At 38.2% G+C, this 26051-nt stretch overlaps 1 protein-coding gene across 1 annotated transcript in view; it reads right to left on the reverse strand.

Moving 5' to 3' along the window:
* arid5b (AT-rich interaction domain 5B) overlaps nt 1-15041 on the reverse strand; it is a 71036-nt gene extending 55995 nt beyond the window's left edge. Inside the window, exons 1-3 of the mRNA XM_034897610.1 lie at nt 14814-15041; nt 14235-14489; nt 4065-4299 (exon numbers count right to left, since the gene is read on the reverse strand). Of these exons, the coding sequence (XP_034753501.1) occupies nt 4065-4299; nt 14235-14489; nt 14814-14834 (511 nt within the window). The 5' untranslated portion in view covers nt 14835-15041. The remainder of the gene's footprint in view (nt 1-4064; nt 4300-14234; nt 14490-14813) is intronic.
* Nucleotides 15042-26051: the final 11010 nt, after the last annotated feature.

The raw sequence follows: 26051 nt of genomic DNA on the forward strand, positions 1-26051 counted from the left end.
AACATGTATTTCCTTGAATAATAATAACTGACCTTCATTACCATCACTACTGAATATTCCATGGACATGCTCGTTTTATTGGAATATCTAATCCATCATGCACCTTCTACTTTAGTGTGATTCACTGTATAAATGTGTTGGGTCAAACAGCGGAATTACAAAGATTTATATATGCAGCGATGCAGGAAACATCTAATATCTGATAATATTACTTTTGTAATTTCATGTTGTCATTTAATTTTCAAAAGGTAGTGCAACACAAAAATAATATTAAAAGTCAAGGGCGGTTGCTTTTGTAATAAACTGTATATTTTTTCAGCCTGCATGTTTGTATGGGATTTTTCCTCAGAAAGCCCTGATCCTCGCAAGGATAAACCAGCTACTGATGATACTATACTGTAAGTGAGAGCAGGATCATCTACAATATGTTCTTTGAATGCGTCACAAGCTTTGACCTTGTATAATCCTCCACAGCATCTCAACTCACAATCTGCTCACTAGCTTCTGTGCTGAAGGCTTGAAAAGAAGAAAGACAAGACAGACTATTGAGCTATTTTGTGAGCAAGAGCAATTCTTTTTTTATTATTATTATTTTCCTTATACAGCTCTCTGTTTCTCCCGGCTAAAGCTAACAAACTGGATCAGCAGATACAGCTTGCAAACACTCGGCCTCGTAGTATACGACCAGAAACCAATTTCGGCAGGCAGCATTGAAAAAAAAGAAATCAGGCCAGTTCTCTTGGGAGACAGGGGCACAATGTTAACTTCCCTGGCAAGCCATCCCTGGTGGACTGAACAGTAAAAAGACGCTCTAATGCTCACTCCAGTACAAGATAAACTGAGTGGACAGTTTGCATTACCTGATTAAGTGAATGACTTTCCAGATTATGTAAGAACTGCAAACTGCAACACAATACATCGTCTTGACTGCACTTGTAGATACATGTTTTTACTGTCCTCAGGGTTTAGAATACTGGAAGTGGGAAACTACAGTACATTAAATGAGCTTTGTGCTATAAGCAAGCAAGACTTGTTATGTTTTTTCATTAATCAAAAAACAATACAAACTTAAAGGAAAAATTTAATAATATGTAATATACGTTTATCCACTATTTTGCAGAGAGTAAAATGATATCTTCCTCATGTTTGTATGGTAAATATGAGGCGACTGACGGCAGTTGGTTAGCTTAGCTTAGCATAAAGACTGGAAACAGGGGGAAACAGATAGCCTGGCTCTTTGGCAACAACACCTTGACAACAAGAGGAAGACGTTACTGGCTCAGCTAAGAACTAGTCCCACCACCTTTGTGTAGGGATTAATCAAACAGGATATAACATGTTTATTTGTGAGCTTTAGATTTGAAAGTAAATGGTATAGCTGTTTCCTACCGTTCTCAGTCTTTCTGCTAAGCTAAGCTAACCGGCTACTGGCAGTAGCACAATATTTCCAGTACAGACGTGTTCTCAATCCTCTCGTCTAACTTACAGCAACAGTGTGTTGCTCGGTTTCTTTAATTAAACAAATGTCATCATTTTTTGCCGTGGTTATTCATTGGTCTCTTTTTAAACATTGCATTTCACAGCATGGCGAAAGCTGGAATTTGAATTATGATACCAATCATCTCTCTGCCTCACAGGTTTTAGAGTCACAGCTGTCGATGCTGCAGGACAGCAGCAAAGGTCACTTGTTTCTCTAATTAATTACTTTACTTTGTGAGGGCATCTTTGGTTTCACTCTTTATGCACTTCTGAGGACACAAAATGTAGTTCACTTTCCAAAGCATAATGTTCCATGTGTAGTGCAGATCAAGAACATCACAATTGTCATCTGCTATTTCAGACATACACATTTCATAGTATTTTTCGTATGTTGCCTGTGAAACACAATACATAACAGTGCATTTATTTCATATTGGCAGCATGCCAGGAAAAGTAAGGATACGCACTTGAGAAAAAAAAAGAACAGTTTCCCTCAATAACAATGGCACATTTTATTGCTCTTTAGCTCACAATGGTTTTCTGTGCAGCTTGTGGTATTGCTGCAGTATCCTGTTATGGGGAACAATCCAATTCCTCTGACATGGTTACAGATCAACCCGAGAATAACAATCAGCAATTACATCATTCATCAACAACTACATCATTCAAGTAAAACAGCGAGCAGCTACTTTGGGCTATTCTGTTTATAAATACAATTCAAAAAAGAGCGTATAGAATGTGTCATAAAAAAATCTGTATTTTGTCATTACGCCAATACTACACTGAATTACAAACATTCAGCTACAGGACGCTTTAAGGGTACTTTTATATCTGATCTGCTGCTGCTGCTGTGGCATGAATATTTCATTCCGGTAGTCAGCAGCATTGCAGTGGCATATTTCAAATTTCTATGCAAACCCTTGCTCAGAGTAACGTGCATTTGCCTTGATGAATTAGTGATCTCTCTCACGCTCCAAACTTTCGGCCCCACTCATATTGTTAGACTGTCAACAACTGGCACACGCCAACGATGTAGTGAACAAACAAACAAATGGATAAGTGAGTGCACACCACTTCTTCTCGTTGTGTAGCATGTGTGCGTGTGTGTGTGTGTGTGTGTGTGTGTGTGTGTGTGTGTGTGTGTGTGTGTGTGTGTGTGTGTGTGTGTGTGTGTGTGTGTGTTTTTGTGTGTGTCTCTGGTGCCCTGCCAGAGTCTGAGCCCGTTCTGCTGAGTGGGCAGATTCTCTGGCGGAGTGTCCCATCAGAGTGACAAGTGCATTTAGAAACAGCCTGATGGAGTCATTAACGGCTGCGCAACTCATTAGCAACACAGACATGCACACACACACACAACTCCTCAGTAACAATATTGTCATCGTTAGGTTATTAAACTGACAACAGATCGATTTATAAAATCAGGATACAGCACATTTGGAGAAAGCCATGATATGGAACATAATATAATTTAAGAAGCAGGCTGACACATTTATTCATGAAAGCAAGAACTCCCACACGCACAAAAAGACAATCAAACTGTATTGATTACTGGAATAACGAAGCATCCATTATTGATCCTCTTGTCCTTTTGGAGAGAATCAAGCTATATAAAGTAATCAAGGGCATTACAGCATCACACAGAAACACACCACAGCTTTTCTTCCTGGAAGATTATCAGCAGATAACAGCACAAGAATCATCAATAAACCAGCCTTTTCTACAGAAAAAAAGGCTCACATTATTTAAGCCAATAGCAGTTTCACTTTTAGCATATTTTTGCTGAGCTACATTATGCCATTATAATCAGCATTGGGCATTACATCACAGCTATGTGAGAGAGCGAGGCAAAATCTGGGAAATGGCTTCAAATGGAACATTATGTTCTTTCTGATTATTAGGCTTAAATACCAGAGTTTCCTATTTGCATCGGATGAGTCATCGGCAAAGACATTCAGCTTTATGTTGGGCCTGATTCATGGGTAATGCTGCCGTGAGACTCCAAGAGCCCAGTGTAGGAATAAAACATTCACTGACACTTAATGGCAGCATATACATGATGAATACATCAGACAAAAACAGCAATGATCCTTAAAGCTCCTGAGATACACAGCAAATTATAAACTGAACTGATGGATAAGAAAGTGTCAGAGGTGCCATCGACTACAGTTTGATGTGACTCAATTAATTCAAAACATTACCAGCTGAATTATGTGATTTTTGCAAGGCTGTTTTTGTTGTTGTCACACTCTGAAACAGAGCTGTTACACTGTGGGATGGTAATGCATTGGCAAACATGCTGCCATTACCTCTATCCTGCCTCTATTAGTGTGATTCTCAGCTCATTATATCGGGAGGATTTCCAACTACATACTGATGAATTACTCCAGTCAAGACAACACTTGTTAAACCAACCAAAGGACAATAAACATAAGCTGATTTATGGCAGACAGGACACAAATACATAAACATTCAACAAAGCAACCCAGGGAAATTGGAAACACTGCAGTAACCCTTTGGAATAAATAAATGTTTTAAAAAATAACCTAAAAACAGAACTTCAAGAAATTGAGGTATCTGCAGGCGCTCACCTAGCTGTGCCCTCTCCCTCTGGACATCCTTGAAGTTGAGTCCGCTGGTCAGGGTGCTCTCCCGGTAGCGGTGGAGGGCTTCCCGCCTCCCATTGGTCCCCAGCTCTCGAAGCACAGAGGGTTTGAGAGGCTCGGCCTTCAGACAGTGGGTCCATCCTGAGAAGTCTGGTACCGTCCACTTCACCAAGTCCTCCAGCCGCACAATCACCTTCTCAGACACTGCAATTACTTCGTGCTGCAAGGAAGTGGGGCAGAATCCCAATTACATTTAGAAGCGCATCAAGGGAATTACAGGTACTAAATGCAACTGTGTCAAGGTCATGGACCATTTACTGTTTGAAACAGTTTTGTTGAACAGTTACATGTAAATATTTCAAGAACGTCACATCTGCAGGTACGTTATACATGGCAAATTTGATGAATTTGCAATCCATTTTGCTCTGTATATAATTGCACAAAAATGTGGTACTACTGGAATTGTTGGATACTTTCAGGTGAAATTATTTGTGCCATTTTAAAATCCACCAAGTCTCTGAATTTTAGAGTCTTTAATTTAATAAAAACTGAGTTATGTTGTTCTTAATGAGTCGTTTTGTTTACAATGGTAGCTCTCATTTGAATTATAAAACTTGTTTTATGTGCATTTCCCCATACTTCTACACATTAAGCAACAGTGCTGGAAGAAGTATGCAGATCCTTTACTAAACTTAGAGTAGAAATGCCATTGTCTAAAAATAGTCCTTTACAAGTAAAGGTTCTGAATTCAAAATGTTACTTTAGCAAAAGTACATAAGGGATTTCAGCAAGTTGTGCTTAAAACCTCCAAGTAAAACTATTCATTACGAAGAATTGGGCATTCCAGAGTGTTATTCTATATTATTCTATATATTTAGAAGAATACATGTAAAAGCATTTAATGTTGTAGTTTGTCAATGGGAAGCCACTTTTAGATACGTTACTGTGTATATTACCAGGTAGATTAATGGTATAGTACTGTATCATATTATATACAAGTATCGTGTTTTTGTATGTGAAACCTTAATCTGAAAAGTAAGAAGGGCACCGGAGTAAAAGTAGTATAAAATGGAAATAAAAGTAAAATTGAAGTACCACAAATTTATGCTTAAGTACTTTACTTGAGTAAATATACTTAGTTACATTTTTCCACTGGTAAGTCATGTTTGGCAGTATAAGGTGAACATAATCAGGGTAAAGAAATAAATAAAAACAAGATTAAAATAAAGATATAGATCAGAATCACAATCAGAAGCTAGTTGAGGAAACAAGCCAAACAACAGGACGTCCTTATTTATCAACTAAATTGGTACGTGAGTCAAGCAGCATTACGGCTGTGGATGCACATTAATGTAAGTAAATTACAGCACCATGAATATGGATGATGGGGATGATTGCTGAATTGAATTTATGCCCGCAGTTAAATCAATGTCAATGGGGACGTAGATGTTTTTAGACTTTTTGATTAGCATTTAGGAAGTCAGGCTCCCAATATTCAATATGAATGTTGAGATTTTTATGCTTTTAAATCACAAGTCACACTCGGCTGCTATGATTACACCTTTAAAGTGTAAAGGGGTAGAGGAAATGCAATTTGTTACAGTGAGAGTGTAATGATTAAACAGTAGAAAGCTGTGAGCCAGTGGTCTCCCTGACACACAATAAAACTAATGTAACACTGTCAGGAAACTATAAATGTTAATCTATAGCAGTGATGTGCATGGCTAACACTGGGGTAAGTTGAACATAGCCGTGGCGGTTTTGTGTAAATACTTTATTCTGTTCAGTTGGCATACTTACTAAGATTTGCTCTCAGTATATGCTTCAACATTTTTTCCAAAGATTGATTCAGCTCCATCTAATCACGCTCAAAATCAAAGAACTACAAGTCCAACGAAGAGGCAAAGAAGCATAGATGCTTAAATGTGTTTCCATTGGAAAAGCTAATGGCTGAAGTGCTTGTTACCGACAGAGTGGAGTAGTGTGCTGGAAGATGGTTATTACAGAAACAGGGAAATCTGGAGGACAGATGTGTACAGGCAGAAACGCAGACAATCTGAGTAGGTCTCTCATGTTTACCTTACTTATCTCCAATTTACCAGGCATCTGTCTGCCTGTACACATTCCCCTCAAAGAACCTGTATATTACTGACACCAAAATAACATTTATTTACTCAACTGACATATTTACGCACTGTATGCATGATTGTAAAGAGGTAAGGCGCAATCAAAGCTACACTTACACCATCTAATAAAATCCCAAAAGGACAACTCTGCAGTAAATCCTTCCTATGTGAAGCTTTAAATGTCAAGTTTTGGGGTCCTTTTGGCATTTGAAGTTGTATTTCCCACTGTTTTAATGAATTATTTCGAAGTGTTCCTGTTTTTTTGTCGCCATATTCTAAAAACAAACTCATGAATAGATCACTTTTCAGTGTTTCAGATTCTCTCTGAGTGCTCTGTCTATACAATTACCCATATTCAGTTCTCACATCATCTGCAACTACAGGCATATCAAATCCCAACCAGTTGGAGACAGCATTTCCTTATAAAGGAAAAGCCTGCAAGGGATAGCTTGATATAGCTGTGCCTCCCTCACTAAGTAGAAACATCAAACATGGGTTTTCGGTCTTCTTATAATGAGCCGTCTTCAGCTGTCAAGTGGTGGCGGGTGGTTGTAACCGGCTTTCCATGCAAAGAAAAACTGACTGCTGTTTCTGCCTTCAGAAAAGCAGGCCATTTTAATAATGTAGAGCAACAGTAAATAGCATTCAGCCTGCAGCCAAAAACACACTGCATTCCATCTCTTCAGAATTAGCTACTGTACTTTGATGCGATCTACTGACATCACAAACAAAAACACAAGCATGAAATATTTCAATAGAGTCCAATCGAAACAAAAAGAATGTACTGAACGGTATGCTGCTGATGTGCGAGACAAACAGCAATACTTCAAGTAATTCAATAGCACACCAGAGCATCCGCACAGCAACAGCAAACTGTAAAAACACACAGTCATCCCCGCTATATCAATCAGCTGAATGACATGCTGCTTCATGTGAGTGTCAACAGATCCTGTTTGGGGACTTGTTCGGTTTGAGAGCAAAAAAACACAACAGGTTAGATCAATTCAGCAGCTGTCAACACAGTCCTGAATACAATCAGTCTATGAAAGGAGCCACAACAGGCTACATCCATTAGCTTTCTTTTTATACTTTACAAGCCAACTTTACACCGGCTGAAGTCTTTGGGCTGCTTTGTGATGCAGCATGTACAGTCAGGGAGCTGAACACTGGTTGGTAGATTGCATAAGTCATGATATTTGACTGTACTGTAGAATTATGAAATATGCTGTGTTTCCATGGAACAGGTTTCTGAGAATCAGTTATTGAGAAACCCTCACAACAACAGTATTGTACCAGCCTGGTTTGCCACCATAAATAAAATTGAAGAAAAGACTAAACCAAGGCTGCAACCAATTTATAGTTTTTATTGTATATCCTTTTGATTCAATTCATTTTTTAGTCTAAGGAGAGTCAAAAATTTGACTTCATATTACTTCATTTCTTTCTCAGCCAACAGTCCAAAACTCAAAACTACTGTTTTGATGGTCCATAAATCTTTTAAGTCATACAGTTTTTAAACAAAAGTGTCAGTACTTCCCTTTTTGTGACTTCTCAAATGTGAGTATTTGTTAGCTTTCTGTGTACATTAAAATAGCAAATTGAATTTGTTTGGGTTTTGAACTGTTGTTTGGATGAAACAAGAAATGAAAAGGCATAAACCAAGGCATATGCATTTCATTGCATTTTAATCTACAATTCTACCTTTTAATGTAGACAATAAACTAAACCTAAACTTGAACTTTAGGGAAAATGTGACTGTGTTTATTTCTTCTACTTTATAAACCAATCAATAAATCAATAAAAAAATACTTGTTAGTTGTAGCCCTACATTTTTGCTAAACAAATGACTTAAACGATTTGTCTACTACAAACATTTTTATTGATTCATTCTCTGTAAAATCAATTAATCAACTAATTATTTCTGCTCTAGACATAAAAGATTAATCATTCCATAAAGCACTGCATGAGTCTTCCACTCACTGCTTTGGTATTTAAGAATTGCTTTGGAAACCTGCTCTTCTGTAAATGCTGCCCAGCCACACTGTCCTGTCATTTCCAGTTAGGCAGCTAATATTTAAGCAAAGCGGCAGACGCAGCCAGCAGGCCACATGATAATATAGGTCAGAGGACTGCAAGCCCACAGCCAAGACATGACACTCAACATCAGCAACATACCAAACAGCCTGGTGTCATTTCAGTGACTCTTCCTACACAGATGCATTAAGAGCATTTATACACTCTGAATCCTACACATCATAAACGTCTTAATGTTTTACCAGAATTTTACCTCATCATCAATAACTGTGCATAGTCTCTAACTGCTTGTTTTATGATTGAGTTAAAATGCAAGGTGACACATTAACAGCTGAATGTTACATTCTGTCTCCTTTCTTCTATCAATAATTCATGTTATTACTGCGGCAGCATGATATCTCCAAAAACATTACTGGGTGAATTTATTGCTATGACTGCACATAATGGACTGGAAGTAGGGGAAAAAAACAGACTTTGGCTGTGAAACTGTAGATAACTCTGTTCCTGCAACCCATGACTGCAGCAATCCCATTGAAATTAAACTCACTAAAGTCCATATAATTTTATTTATGTGGATGCTGCGGTGCACTGGTGGCAAAACAGCCCATAAGGGACATATACAATTCTATATTTGGTGATCCGATTAGAAACAATGCACCCTGAAATATTCCATATCAAGCTGAACAATTCCCTGCGAGAAATCCACGCCATGTGCTCGAACAGAGACATTCCTGACTGTCAGCGTTCTGCAGCGCAGCGTCTCATCGCTCGGACAGGACTTTCAGCTCGGGAGTCAAGGGGTGCATGCTCCTAATGGGTGGGTGTCGTTCTATACTGTGGGTACACACATTGAGACACACATACACACACACACACACACACTGCCAGAGAGGGGTCAGCACTGGAATTCCTAAGGCCAAAGGAGATTAGTAATTGAGTAATGAACATGGTGACATGGACAATGAGGAAACAGAGAGGGAGATAGAGAGCAGGAGAAGGAGAGAGAAAAAAGAAGAGAGAGAGAGAGAACAAGGGTATGAAACACAATATGAGTTCATTATCTATCTCCCCTACCCATGAATGACCTTGGCTTTAGTGTCCCAAAACAAATTTATCTGGGAATTAAAAGGGAGCTCTGGGGAGTAAGCCAGGGACAATTGAATTAGAATATTTTTTGGAAACTGCCTCAAGATGATAAAGAGTTCAAGGTACAACATTTAAAGGTGAGAATCATTGTATATAATGTTCTGCCACTTAACGCATGCAGTTTATTCATAAGCACAAAAGTTGCTGTAATATCTGCAGGGGTGCTGAACTCATCTTTTATTCACCGTTTCCATTAAGAGATTGCTCGAACATGAGTTGGGGTGATATATGAACTTAGCATTCTTTTGCAGTTATAATGACAGAGAAAAATAGCAGATAACAGGAGTTTTCAAAGGCTTTCTGAAAGTGGGTGAGGCATCCATCATGTAAGGTGACACCACAAAAAAGCTGCGTCAGCTCCCTTGAATCACAGCAGCTTTGTACTCTTGTATTTCAACAAATGCACACACAAGACAGACTGAGTGCCTGATGATTCCACATGCTCCATCAAAAAAAAAAAAACAACGGCTGGAGTATTAAGCAAGAGCTTTTCATCTGTGGCTGTATTCTCCTCAAAAGGTTATAATAACGATTCACTGTAGCCGGGGGCACTGGAGTCATGCATCAAGGCAAATGTTTGCCTGTTCAAGTGGTTAGTCAATGACAAAGTGGAAAAAGCCAAGCTAAAGAGTACAAAAAAGTCACTTGTGTGTTGACAAACAGGCCGCTGCTGTAACATATCATTACTTAAGCTGCAAAGACCCTAAATAGTTTGGTAAGAAAAATCCGAAGATTGGATGTGAGAAGGAGAGAAGGATGTGAATGACAATTCATAAACCAATGGGAAATGTTAGTGGGTTTTTTATAGCCTTTGAAGTCTGGGGTATTCTGTTTGAAAGGTTTTAAATTACACTATCCTAAAAAGCTGGTAATAATTTACATGCTATTTCAGCAATGGTGAGGAATTCACTGGAGGGCAGTGTTCAGAGTTAATGACTTGTTCTGCGGCTGGAGGAGGCGCACATACGAGCACACTACACACACACGCTAAAAGCCCCCCCCACCTCTAAATTCCTGCCATTGTTATGTGAATGGGGAGATTTGGCATAATGCACAGACTGACCAAGACAAGGCAGCAGTATGGATGTTCTAAAAAGATTACTGTAAAAATGAGCCATATCACATTTACACTTGAGTCATTCAGCAGAACGACCTTATCCATCAAAATGCTGGTTGCATATCTAAGCCACTTACACTTAACTCAACTAGCATCCCAGATGCCTATATTACCCATTCAGGGTTTTTCCCTTAGGAAAAATCAAAGAAGCAGCAAATGAATACAATCTAATTTCCCTACAAGCTGGCTTTCCAAGCACTGAAACACATGCATGGACTACTGCCATGTTCTGAAGAAATGGCTCTGGACGCATGCCAAAGTGTTTTCCACAGCAATCAATACTGGCCTACTGCTGCAGTCCCCAGCCTGTCAGTGTATGTGTGTGTATGAAAGCATGTGTGTGAGTTTGTGCCAAAGCCTTGTCAGCTAGAGGGACAGAACAGAGGAGAAGAGAGGTCAGATGAAATCAGAGGTGATGATAATAGCGCATTAATATAACATTATCCAGAAATATTCACCGTGGTTGTGAATTCCCATTCAGAGCGCTTTGCTGCATTTGCACCAAAGTGGGATATATAGTATAAGATAAGCATTACCAATTAACCGCCTGGAGCAGAGTATACAATAAGTGGGTGCTGTGTGCGATGAGCTGTTATCTACTACAGCGCTCTCCTGAAATGTAGAGTCCAAAAACAGAAAGTATTACAGCCAGCGAGCAGTATCAGCAGGAGAGGCAGGCTATTTGGAGTGAGAAGAAATAATGTGTCACTCAATGAGTTTGAAAACACATGTGACTGTTTAGTCAGTGGCCGTTTGCAGGCAGACTAATAGAGCAGAGGCCCCAATAGAGGGTTTGTCATAATGGGTGAGCAACTCGACACAAAGCCTGTTTAAAGAGCAAGCAGAGCTCAACTGGTGGGGGTAAACACTGCTTGTCAGGCTGAGATACAATGAAAAATAGAGCTTCCTCCACACATGGACTTAATAATTAACCTAAAATAAAAAGATTAATGCATTTTATCTGTATCTGTTCATCAACAATTCAGCAAACACAGGCGCCAAGAGCTAGGTTTATTCAATGAATCATTATTTTTATTTTGAGCCAAAGCTGACTGGATATAAATCTGGCTGCGTTTAAAAAGGAATTGACCTCCAACCCTGTGACAGAAGAAAAACAAGCACAGTAGGTCATGGGTTGGTTCCCTTTTGTCACCACACAGCACAGCAAAACATGGCAAACACAGCACAGGAGAGGCTGAGAGCAAACAAATACCTGAGAAATAACCAGGAAATTACATCATACCTCAGCGCTGAGAACACAAGTGAATCAGTAATCCAACTCCAGTGAGCTAGTTCAATATATGGTTATTCTGATGTCTTACAAAGTTGTGCTTTTTGGCATTTGAATGATATTGTGCTTTAGGCTTAAGATAATACTGTACGAGTTGTGATTTTATGGAGAAAAGAAGCAACACAGCACTGGCTGTTTACATGTCAGATGTCAAACAATGCTTCCATTTTATGATGTGTGAAAATATTCAAGAGTTCGTCTAAGAATAAATGTCATGAGCCTCAATGACAGCAAGTTGTGGCTTTACCTCATGATGTGCTTTTTTAAAACTAATTGTGAAAATAGCACACTTCCTGAGAGTTGTGTTATCAAGTTCATATCTGTATGAGTCACTAGACTAATTTGAACTCTTGATTTTCAGCCAGTCAATTACAGATTCACAGAGTAACTCAACAGTCATTAATCTGTCTTTATATGCAACCTGAGTCCAGAAAAAAGACTAATGGGAGGTTTATAAACTCTACTTCCCAGTGTAGCTAAAAATGAACGCCTCTCTGGTGTTTACATTTTCAACAAAAATAATCTTTTCACACATGCATCACTCAGGAACAGCCCATGAGTTTCAATATTACAGCTTTTTGTGAGGCTGGTTTACTCTTCTTGTTTGTTTTTGGATTACGGGTTGCATCTGTAAAGCACTCCTAGCTGACTCACACAGAGCAGATTAGTGTTATGGGGCAAAGTCAGCGAGAATCTGAATGGGCTCAGTGAAGGTCATAAACTGACTTGAAGTTGTCAGGGCAATTTCCACTTTGTAATATACAGTAAGTAGTCTGATTTGCTGAGAGCAGGAGGTTTGACAAGCCCTTTCATTAAGGTCACCCTGCAGGCATGTACATTGCACTTAAATATACAGTATCATCCTCAAATTATATTATTCCATTGTCTGTCTTATTCTATAAGCAGATTGTAACTTCAAAGCAAGTGCATCTGTCCCTGTTGCTTGCAGGATTGTGTGCTGTGATGCAAGTGGCTCCATAATTCATGCAGGGGAAATAGCTTTTATTCCTATTATGCTTGTTCTCTGTTACCAAATACACGAACTACAGCAGCTGATTTTCGTCTTGAATCCTTCTGTTTCCTTGATTCTTTGAGCTCTGATTTGCATTTGCATTGGAGCCCTTCTGGTAGGTAATATAATATTTTCCAGATATACCCAATGGACTGGAATGTAAGCACTTTGCATTGCAAATAAGTCTTTGGGTAAGGGGCGGAGCTGACATGTCATTGCGCAAGTGTGGCCTCAAGATCGGCGATGCATGCACTTAAAGTAATTACTAAATAATTGCAGCGTGTTAAAGGCTAAAGCGAGGGGGCTTCAGGAGATGATACCAGTTCATAGAAGAATTCTGCCACAAAGATGATACCTTGTCGAAGCGGCAGCCCATAAATAGCCACCTTTCTCATGAAAGGGAAATGTGATAGCCACTCTATTACTCAAGAGGAAAGAATGTAAGTAAACCATCAGCGGAAGAGACGAGTACAAACACTGCTTTGTCCTTCCCTATAAACAATATAACAGCAACAGAGAGAAATATTTCCATCCAGCCGCAAGTGATCAGAAGCCGAGTCGTAATTAAAGTGATGGTTAAGGAATATTACATAAAACAACACATCATTTGTTTTAAAGACGGTGAGAAAAAAACCCTCTCAATATCAGAGTAATGCCATTCAGTGCAACGACGTAACCGGATCACAAGCGCCACATATGGTCACAGTCAATCATAATTATTGATTTTCTGTGCCAACAACAGCGTAATGTAACACAGAGGCGTTTTAAGTGCTGCAACAAATGTGAGATGACAATATCACATTGTTGAGGGTGGAAATGTCCACATGGAAAATTATGCAAAGCGGGGAGAGTAGTTAAAACGTGTCGGCGCTGGCTGTGCTCTGCCACGCTTTATGACTCGCTTTGCCTCTTTCAACATCAGGCGGAATTACAAAATATCTAATAACTTCTGCACCAAACGATAGCCAGGTTGACCCCAAGCATTCATTGCCATTTCGCAATTTCCGCCCATATGTCAGTATTTGTCACGCTTTACCAAGAAATGAAATGACACTAGGCGCAGATTCTTGCGGATTTTCCCCTTTATAACACAATTAACCCCATAGAGCGCAGCGGCAGCCTATTGAGCACAGCTGGACAAGTGCACATTCAGCAGTTGACACGACAATAGGCAAATAGGCTATAAAGTAAAACTAGAGAACAAATACCACTGTAGGTCAATCCTTTTACTGCTCGGGTACATCAATGTCAGTATTGATACTTGCGGTTATGAATGTCTGTTACCGGATACTAAACACACACAGCCAACTCCTAATGCAGCAAAGATGCTGTTTAATAAAATGCTTGCGAACATGGGAGAACACAAATAATAGATCCGACGAAACCTCCAATGGTTCATAATTATTCATCAGGCGATTACTATTCCTACCTCTCCATGGGTGACTGTCCGTCCCTGGGGAGTATCCTCGGGTAGAAAATAAAGTTTGGAGCTTGATAAAAGTTGCTTGCTTGTTCTTTCTTCCCAGAGCAGCTGAAGCTCCGCTATGCAAATAGGATCCTCCGGTTTACATCTGACGAAGAAAAAGTCTCCGAGAGACAGAAGCCTCGGTTTGCCGTCCCAGTTAAATTTAAAGGCTTTATAGAATATATATGGTCCATGTAAACCGCAAGTCGAGCCCACCCACTGTTGAGGAAAGACACAAACGGAAAAAAATAATGAATGGCTTATTATCTTATTTGGTAAACAAATCGTAGCTTATAGTGGACACAAACATTTCAAACATCCATGCGTAATTACGCAAATATCACATTAGGATATCTCAGTTTACTGCACACAATTGGTAATCATGTAACTATTTTTAGATGTTCAACATATGACACAGATGTGGTCATACTAAATGCAATGTGTCAAACTTTTGTGGATTAGGCAGGTGAGCACAGTTTAGAGCAGGTGGCGATTAGAGCAATGCGAAAATAAAATAAATAGACGGTTGATAACAAGCGTTACCTTCAGTGAGTTCGGCTCCATCTCGACGTTATGAATTGATTAAACTCAACACGCTCTCCAAACTTGCTGGCTTGAATGGATCGTCGAAGGTCCTGCAAGGGAGATATTTCTGTAGAGTTTAAAACCTCGTGTATTATTCGATAAAGGGTCGTGTAAAAATATGATTTGTGGTGAAAAGCACTGCATTAAGTATCGTGTAAGTCTGCGTGTTAATTTATTAAGTAAATCTGTGATAGTATTTTTGGGCGAATTTCTATTAAGCGTAATCATGTGTTTTGACCAAATATTAACACATACTCATAAAAATATCACATTTTGTCAATCAACAGTAAATAGCAATTGTATTTTAAAAATACAAAATACCGTTTTCGCAGATATATCTGCCTGTGGAAGCTTAATTTGTGCTATTATTCTGTGTTTCTGAGCTTTTCTAAGACCTTGTGTCTTCCAGGACTTCTGTAAGAGACGTTCACTATGAAAGCACATTTCTCGCAGTAATGACACTGAGGCGCTTGCTGTGGATGCCTTCAAGAAACAATGTTACATGAAAGTTAATAGGGCTATCAAATGATTCCTCAAAAGGCAATGTGGGACCCGTGAGCTGCTGGCTTCGCTTTCAGCGGAACTTGTTTTGCGTTATGGCTCAGGCGCGCGGGTTGACGTTAATGCTGAAAATAATGGCCTTTATATATTTTAAGTCGAGCATGAAAAGACAAAATTGGCCGAGTTAGAAAGCGGGGCGTCACGAGACAGAATTCACGAGGCGGTCCATTATGCAGACATAAATCATCTTAAAACGCTGCGCTGACCTTGTGAAGACAGCGGGATATATTTGACACGGGTTAACACATTTGCACGATCAAAGCCTCTTATATAATTATGTTGATTCATATTTATTACCATAAACACAGGGGAATTGCAAAGGTATTAGATTACCATTATTAAACTATGATTTATTAATAATAGCTATGATATTTATATGGAGTTACACAAACTTTACGGTTTCTATTTACATGTGTGGACTCATTGTCCTTTCAGTCTCCGCTGCTGAATGTGTCAGCTGTATTTTATCGGCTGTCTGGAATTATTCATGTATTGAAAGGTTCCTGCTCCGTCCACAGCACTGTGCTGTTTCTCCACTGTCATTCAGCCTTTGCCCTGGATTTACCCACAACTCAGATCACAGAGCATGCAACAGCGACATAGTCCTACTTCTGACATCAGCTATTTCAAGTACAGTATTACGCAATGCGTTTTTTTGTTGCTGAAATGACGGGCAGAGCATACAGACGCATTGTTTTAAATTCAGTAAAATGTATTCCTGTCTACCAAACAGATATGTTCTTTTTTTCTTCTGGTTCTGCTGCTAATAAAATACATACATTGACAACTTTTACCTGGGATTCAATATATCCTAATATAATATAATATAATATAATATAATATATTGGACATTTAGGATCAAGACCATAATTTCAGTCCTCTAAATTGCACCAGCAGAATTCCTCTTCACTGCCCTCTATTCGAAGCAGCAGTAGAGCATGATGTATTAATGCTAAAATAGCTGAGGCAATGTTCTGTGACACTCAGATATTTTAATTACCAGTTTAGTGCATCAGTTTGGAGTAAAAGGTGGATTACACAGAGGCTCATTGTCTTACATGCCGCTGCAGCAGTGCCGGTATCCTGCAGTGAATCTAATATAAACCACGACTCTTAGTGTTATCCTTCCCGATTTCTCTCCCAGAACATTCCAGTGGCTGAATCAATGGGGTTGCATTGTTAATGGCAACCACTATAATGAAGTCCTTGGTTAATCAATGGCACCACTAGAGCTCTTATCTGGCAATTTGCAAGTGTTTGCTTGTCAACAGTCAGAGCCCAGCAGCAAGTACAACGTTGTGATGCAGATATTGATTTGGATTGATGTGAAGAGAGAATAAAGAGACAGGCATTGGACAATATATATTGTCAAAATATTAGGAACATCTTCCTAAAACTAAGCAGTAGCATATGCCCCACAATCCACATGTTTAGTTTAACAATCAGAATTTAGAAATCTCATCTGCTTCTCTTTATCTCAACATGTCTTTGTGATCAGATAATATTAAATAAAGCAAAACGATAATATATATTTACATGGTTTGTCTTCATGAGTGAACTTGAAACATGAAAAGAATAAATGAATGATAATTATGAGGGTTCTACATTAGGATATAGTCAAATAAGTAGTTTGAGGAATACACTGAAGAGGTTAACATTAATATCAGACACCAGTTACAGCTCAAATCCCCCTAAGTAAATGTGAAAGTAACCTTCTTTAATTCGAGCCTTGTATGTGGGTTGTGAATCAGGTTCTTTCACTTCAGACTCAGTTTACATTATCAAGCAGTTTTTTTCACTTTTGCAATCACTCCTTGTACATTTGTTTATTGGGGTTTATTGGGTTTATTGTTTATTTTCTAAATGGCTGAGTGAAATAACATCCATATGAATATTCTTTGTTTTGTTTTAGAAGCTCTGACACAAAACAGTTTCCTTATTAGTGTGTTCTGTTGACTGCATGAGGGAGCCAAGAAGCCTGAAACCATTTTTTACAAATCACTAAAAAGGGCCTTATTTTGGGAGACATTGGGGAAATATGGTTGAGGCAGATGCTTGCTAGTGGATAAGTGGTAAAACTGTTCCTTTTCTTAGCACAGGTGTTTTACATTCTACAAAATGAGGCAGCCTCAGCAGGAAGCCTGCAAATTAGTTTGGAAAGTCACTCCAAAACAGAGAGCTGGGGTTACAGTTTCAACCGCAGCAAAGGAATACAAAAGCCATTAAATAGTATATTCCTACATAAGTGTGACCATATGCTGACATGTCTTAATAATGAATATGAATGTTAGTTATTATGGCTCAAACATACTATTGACTATTTAACCACCACATAGCTCCATGGTAAGAAATCTTCAACACAGTTTTGTAAATAGGTTATGAGCCTCAAATGATAGAAATGTTCATTTACATAACTCGTGAACAGCTACATCTGATAAACCTGCACTGACCACTACCTGCAGCACTAAACAGCTGACAGACAAAGTTGGCGGTTGCACTGTTGAACATAATGGAGCATTTAGCAGCTAGAGACTAATATTCCCCCTAAGAAGTTGGTAGAGAGCCAAACTGAGCTAACAAAAGAGTAAACATTGGACATATTTGGTCAGGTGGCCAGATACACGACTCAAAATGAATTATAATCTTGCTCAGAATCCGTTGGATGTAAAAAATAGGCAACAATTTGCTAACAAGTTTGTTAATTAATCTTTTTTTTAAGGTTTAAATGAGGCTTTGTTTTTGTGTCATTTATTACCCGTGTCAGCAGCAGCACTCTGGATTTATCATGTTATCACTGTTTTCATTCATTCAATGCACCTTAATATATCATGTCATATTGATGTTAACCATTTCAGTAAATATGCAATGAAATAATGTTGGGTGATCAAGTTTTATATTTATCATCAGGAACCTTCATTTTCTAATAGCAATATTCAGTTTTTACCATTTAGGGGCATTTGTACCAATTGGTAGAGGTTTTTAAAAAAGTAACAAAGCTTTGAACTATTACTACTATTTATTTACCTCATTGTGTTCAGTAAGCAAGGGGATATTTGGGCCTTACACACTTTAACTTAAAGTGCTAGAGATTTTTTTCTATTGTGAGAAAAGAAGTAATTATACTTAAGTAAAAGTAGCAATACCACAATGTAAAAGTTTACTTATTTTTGTATATTCTATTTAAACTCATGTTACTCGCTCACATGACCAAACCTATCTCCCTCATCCATTTCTCTCTTTCTCTTAGTGTGATTATAAGATCCACATTTGTAATGGCAGCACCAGGCATTATGAAATGGCATTATGATGACTAAAGCAAGACAGCTTCTGAGAAATTAGGGCAACACACTCAATCTCCTACTCATTCCCCATGCACAATTGCATTACCCAGTGGATGACCATCTATCATCAATGGAAAGTCCCTGACATTATAAATCCATCAAGTAAATTTGTCCACAGGAACACGTTTCTGTAGTAACTTTACACCTGAGTCTTTGTACTGCTGTAATCACACAATGGCCCCTGTCTGCAGGGTGACTTTAGAAAAGGCAACAGGAGATCTGAGTGATCTTACCAGGCTAATTTTAGCCTCTTAGACTCATTATAACCTGGTGTTACATTTCTCTCCATACAATCACATGTGACTCCACCTTCATTGGGGAGCACTTGCACACAAGAGATCCAATTAATTTAGTGAAAGGGTTGCTTTTAATCAGGACTTAAGTTTGATGTTCATCTGGAGGCTCATTGAGATGATTTCTGTGTGTATTAGCAGGTGTTGGCCGATTTACTGTTGGCTGACTATTAACTGATTTAGCTCATTAATATCCCGTGATATCTTCAGAAGATCATAGAGGTTACTGCATGCAACTGTGTGGATTATAACTGTTCACTACAGATATCTGATATCACACTTGTTTATCTGAGCTACCATACTTCATCATGCTTTCTGCAATCTATCTATTCCATTACAAAATTCTAAATTGAGGTCCCAACAAACCAATTATTGTATCTATTCAAGGCAGCAGCCATTGATTATAACTAATATAATTTGTTCATATGTATGTTAGGCGTAGTAACTCAAAAGACAAACATTGGTTGGCCCGGTCTGAATAACTGCCTTGATAATGAACTAATTGCCTGCAAAACCCAATTTCACATTCATGGGCCACTATTACAGCTGAATTGTTTGATAATGTCAAGTGAGTCATTTTATTAAGCGCCACACAAATGTAATCATGCGGCAGGGCTACGTGAATGTGAGTGTATACAAGTGTTAACATCACTATGGGTTTTAGGTTATTACCACCACAGCAAATGTAAATTTGCTTCATTGATGGAGAGTGCTCAGCTGAATCAGAAATGTGCAAACTGCAAACCAAATAGGCTGCTTCATTCCCCAGCCATCTGCATACACATCAGGACACATGCGCACGCGCACACACATACACACACATGCCCACACACACACACATACACACACACACACACACACACACACACACACAAACACACACACACAGAGTCGCATTTTATATCTCCCCATCTGAAACCGGGATTAGAACCATGAATAATGTATTTATGTAAATGTATGATGGTTATATCTATAAAAGATGAGAGTGATTGAAAAGGAATTTTGTTAGATTGAGTTACTGCTTGTGATTTATGAATGTTTTCGGTGCAGGGAGAAAGAGAGAGATGTGAACACTGGTGAACCCCCCAAAAAAGCTTTTTTAAGCAAAGAGGTCACAGTGTCACCTCTACATCTGAGGAATACATTAATTCCGAACCTGATCTCAGCATTTACGGTGCATTTCAAACATCAGTCAGGTTATTACCACTCAGTGGTCAAACTATCATTGACTATGAAGTTGCTGAGGACAGTGACCATCTGTGTTACACATCACCAACTGCCTTTTCTGTCAAACACTGAATTGTTATAAAACGGCTATAAATGTCAGCAGACATCTATGATCAGATTACTCACTGGTGTGTGTCACCCTCCAATCTGTGTTGAGCATACTGCATTATATACATGTCAAATAACCTTGTGTTTGTATGGGCAATTACAATGCAGCCGTTTTACACCGATTTGTCATAATGTATTCTATTTGGATAACAGCTTCAGTTGTCATGTGTGCAATACTGTTGTAATCTGTGTAATCCTTGTGATATATCTGCAAATCAGGACAATCAGCCAATTCAAGAATGGGGACAATGGATACATTTTGAAAAATTACTGACAACTGCTGAATTTTTCCATTACAGCAGCGCTAAAGAGGAAATACACTATTTTGTTCAGAGCTCGGAGCCTGAGCACACACATTAAAGAAGAAAAAAACTCTCAGCATTAATAATTTATCTCATTTTATAAGGCAATTTAGCAGTCACTTGAAGTTGCTATGGTGACAGGGGGGTATTTTGAGACAACTAATGATCTATGCAAAACCCACTCACTGTAAACTTCACTCAAGCTAAATGAGATTGCTGTCTGTGCTGTGTGTGATACATGGCTGAGAACTTAATCCCCATGCTATGCTTGGCCTTTTTCTGCACAGGACAAATTAAGGTTCTTAATATCAATGTAAAACATCTGTGGGCTGTTTACTGTACAGGGAATGTGAGCCAAGTAGCAACTGGGGGCCAACACTGCGCTGCATAATAGTCTTTTGTTTTGATTGCTAATGCAGAATTCACGTTGGCCAAGAAAAAAATCCTGTGAGTGAAAGGAAAATGAATACTCATGATATGGTTTAAAAGTAATTCAATATGTTTCACACAAAATCCCCTTCAATATCTCTTTATTTTTCGGCTTACGTTAAAGATTCCACACTGGAAAAGCTTTGAAGACTCGCTCTGTTCAGAGGCGAATCATATTTGTCCAATAAGTGCTTGGCCTGTTGCAGCTGTTGGGGCTGAGACAGAATGAGTCATGTGTTACCCATTTATGTCCAATTTATCCCATGCAAATGCCTGACATGTGTGACTCTGCATGGCCCTAAGTTGAAACAGTATTTTTGAAATGAGAAGAGAGAATCAAGGCTAGAGCTGTGTGAGCATGTAGCCACCTGCTTCACCCGTGACCTGTACTGTTTAAAGAAAGTTTCTATTTGGGAAACAATCTACTTGAGTAGTGTCTGACATGGCTTTAAAGCAGGCGCAGCTACCATGAAATTAAATGAATAAACAAAGGAGGAATGGATTCTGTGGTTTCTCCTTAAAAGGAGCCAACTTGGAAAATATGAGATGTGTCCACTGAGCTTTGGTAACTGTGAAAACATTTTTTGTCCCTAAAAATAGACTGACACACACTAGAAGCAATGGCTTCTAATTTTAATAACACCTCTTCATCTTTCCCCCTCCTTTTTAAATTGTATGCCAAGCCTTTTGTCAATTAGCATAAATGGTTGACTAATAAAGGTGCAACTCCCCAGAGTTGTTTTGCTCTGCTCTAACAGTGCCACCTGTTGGGATACAACAGTAATGACATGAAGCTAGTGACAGCTGTATTAAATGGGATTAGTGTAATTTACTGTGTAACATAATAGCCAAGTTATTAATTAGCCAGTCTTGAGAGAGGTGAAGCTGCCGATCACAAACTACAGATAAAAGCTACACTGTCTTTCTACATTACAACATGCATGTTCATGGGTGAGCAGTTGTGGGAAGTTAATAAGTAAAGACACTCAAGTAGTCTACAATTGTAAGTACCCGCCTGTATAAGAAATACTTTTACTTTTGGTACTTAAAGTATATTTTGATGCTACTTTCATACTTTTACTTGAAAACAATTTTAAAAGCAGGACTTTTACTTGAAGCAAAGTACTTGTACGCTGGTATTGCTAAGTACTTCACTTTCAGGATACGAACTGAAATACCTCCAATATTCTAATGAGTGTGGTTTTCAATGCTTGAAACTTCAGTGTTTATACTTGGATTTCCTTATTATTAGGGTGAAATCCCCTTAAACAGTTCTTTAGGAATGCAACACTCAAACTGTCAGCTGAAACCTAAACAAATGAAAATCTCTGAGGGTTAGCAGATTTGTTAGTGCAGGATGACTCACATCTATTGAACTGCAGGAAAAACAGTACCGATGGCCTTTAAACCAAGAAAAGTTATAGAAATATATACAATAAGACAAGAACAATGGAAAACTACATCCCTTTGTTTACTTTTAAACACTTGAAATCACAGTATGCAAGCAGACACAAAAAAATGAAGCATGCAGGGAATTGCACCAATCCTATACATTGGTATGGTAATTTCACCAGTTATGATATGTATAAACCAGACAAAGATAAAGCTTTTTGAAGAGAGCAATAACATGTGCACAATGCTAAAGACAAGGAAGACGTGTGAATGCAACAAAACAAAAACTCTTCTCTATTGCGCTACGCTTTATTTAGCAGAAATTGCTGACAATACTGCCTTCATTAGGATAGGACCGGAGGTTGTTTTCCTCAGATGACAACATCAGTAACCTCAGACACAACCCAGATAAAAGAAACATAACCAGAAACATTTGGTGAATAAAGAATAATGTAAAAAATACTTTTATTTCTTATTTTCATGGGCTGTGTGTTTAGTTCAAGTATCATTCTGGGAGAGAAAAAATGGAATCATGCATACCTAATTAAGAGCTACATGATCTTTTGATGTTGTGTGTAAACATAACAGTTTTAATTGTATTTTTGCCTCCCTTAGATCCTTAATTATACAGTTTTCAGTTCACTTATGTCTAATGTCTAATCCTTTGTAGTCTTTATAACCAGCAATATTCCAAAGAATGACGCAGATTTATTGCTCCGCTGTGATATATTTTATTCTACACTATATGTTACAATAGAATATTTTAGTGCTGACCACAGCATGGAGGGAATCACTGTTCTGGGATCAGTGACCAGAGCCCCATGGCCATCTCTGTCATTATCATCCCCACACAGTCTTAAACAGAATCACTGGGTAACACCAGGCATGTGGAATAATGTTGGATGGCCGTTCCGTTGCAGTCAACCAAGGAGGGTTTGTTTCTCTTTATAAGTGACTGACTGACAGACTGACTAACTCTTACTCTGTGACAGATTAAGTTGCTGTTGTCAAGAGAGAACTCTCGGCAAAGGTTGACTTGATTTTTGTTTATTTTAGACTTCAATCCTCCATAACCTCCATAGAGGAATGTTTTACAAATACACCAATGGTTTCTTAAAAAACTCAACCTGCAATGTTTTTTCCCCTTGCATTCAGCTGGTAACTCTCTCCCCTACATGTTTCTCTGTCTGAAAATCTCATTGTGATTTTATGTGATGCAAACCAAATGATGATAGACATTTTGGAACAAAGACAGGAAAAGTCTGTCTCTTTTCCAAGGTCCCGGGCCGTTACTCTGTTTCCTCTCTCCAGCACTGGCTGGCCAGATTGATATGAATAGAAATTGCAGCATGCAGCCAAGTAGGGCAAAATGACTTGTGTGTGTGTGTGCGTGCATGCTTGCGTGTGTGTGTGTGTGTGTGTGTGTGTGTGTGCGTGTGCATGTGTGTGTGCGTGTGCGTTTGCATGTGTGTATTTTAGCCAGGGCAGACGTGGTCTGATGTGTTATTTCTTGCATGGGGAGATAATGAGATATGTTAGACTACATGTTTGTGGCTTTATGTTGGAGAAATTCAAATGACTGATTAGAAAGAACTGAGTTGTGTACATTTGTACATTTTACAAGTATTTAGCTGTTGTTCAATTTAAAACTCTCTCTACAATTTAAAAAAACATGAAAGAACGGATATGTTGGTTAAAAGGTGTTGTGTTTTGTGCTATGTGCTTCTTTTTAATGCAGATTTTGTTGTTTTTTAAGTATGTTGATGTGTATGTATTCTGTTAATTGGAAATTGATCTTAATATCTTAATTAAAGAATAGGAAAATCCAACCTTTTAAGGACACCACTTTTCTTTGTGAATGAATAATGTATTGTAAATAAATAAATGTTCTACCTTAAAATACAGAGGGGTAAGTATACACACCCCTATGTTAAATTCCCATAGAGGCAGGCACAGGATATATGGAATAGGCCCACATCATCACATACCCTTCACCATATCTAGAGACTGGCATGGGGAACTTTCCATTAGATCATCTCTCAACGTAAATCAAACCAGCTATAAAGCCAACTAAAATGACCATATCTATCCCTAGGTATGGTGATAATATGGGGTTATTTTAATTCCAAAGAAGAAGGAAGGAACTTAGAAGGAACTTAGTCAGGATGCATAGTATGCATAGTTTATTTACAATACATCATTCATTCACAAAAAAAATTGGTGTCCTTTAAAGGTTGGATTTTCCTAATTGTTTTGAATTAAGGCGTTAAGATCAATTTCCTAAATATATTTTTTTATTTCTCTTTTTAATCAACTTTTATATGGGTGTGTAAACTTATACAAGCCCCAGTATATAAACCTAATTCAAAGCCAGAATTACAGTATATTAGATCCACCTTTATATCCCTAAGATATACTGTAGTAATTTACATTTCATATTCAGATTTTAAAACTGATAACGCGTACATCTTATGTTGTTTATAGAATGATATGTATTGTTACACAAATGTTACACAACAGTTCACTACATTTTTACAGTAACTTACGGTAAACTATCCAACAGTCTACACAATAGTTGTAATTAGCTCCACCATGACCAGCAACAATAAAATGCATCAAAATCAGTTTTAATAATCCAACAATAGTAGTAGTGTAGTGTAGTAGTGAAACAGACTTTTCACCTTTGATACTCAAGGAGCATTATGCTGATGATTAATCTGTTGGCAACTTTTCAATTTTATTTTTTTTAATTTTTAATTCAGGACTTACTTTAACTTAACTCAAATACCATTATCTACCTCTACGTGATTTCCCTCAGGGCTCGAGGCTAACTTTTGTAAGTGGTGGCCGACTCGGCAACCAGGCATCAGCTTATGGTTGCCGAAATTGACAATACGGTAGCCATGTTTAAACTGCAATTCATTTCTTATGTAACCCTACCACACAATATAATGAAACAATGAAATAATGGCTTGCAATACAATTCACCTTCCCTCTAGGGATACAGAATAGGAAACATAATTTATGGATCGGATCGCGGTTTTGAGTCACGAATTAGACTAATCTTCAGATCAGCACAAAAAAGGGGGGATTTAAATGATTATTCAAAATGTAATAATAACCCTCAACAAAAATAACTTCTTTCACAAGTAAATTTGCTGTTAAAAGAGAAAACAGGATATTTTAAATTAACTTTGCAACACAAGGTTTACCGGTTTCAGACATTTATGACGCACCGAAATCCGTCCGGTTTCCGGTAGTTACCGGGCATCGGTATTATCACCGGATTTTATATGCACCGTTAACGTGAACAGAAAATTGCTTTGCCTGTAGCTATCTTCTCACGGCAAACGCTCGTGTGTGGAAAGTATACTATAGTCTCACAACAGCTGAAATGTTGTGTGCGCAAGAAGGTAAATAAAATATTGAAATATTGACTTCCTTTGAATTAAGCTTTCCTAGTTTAGTACGTTGTATTTGTTTTTATATTTTAAGAAAAACAAACACTGAAAATGTGACGGTTGCCAAGGGCAACGTTACTGT

This window comes from Etheostoma cragini, chromosome 17, assembly GCF_013103735.1.
Source record: "Etheostoma cragini isolate CJK2018 chromosome 17, CSU_Ecrag_1.0, whole genome shotgun sequence".
Lineage (NCBI taxonomy): Eukaryota > Metazoa > Chordata > Actinopteri > Perciformes > Percidae > Etheostoma > Etheostoma cragini.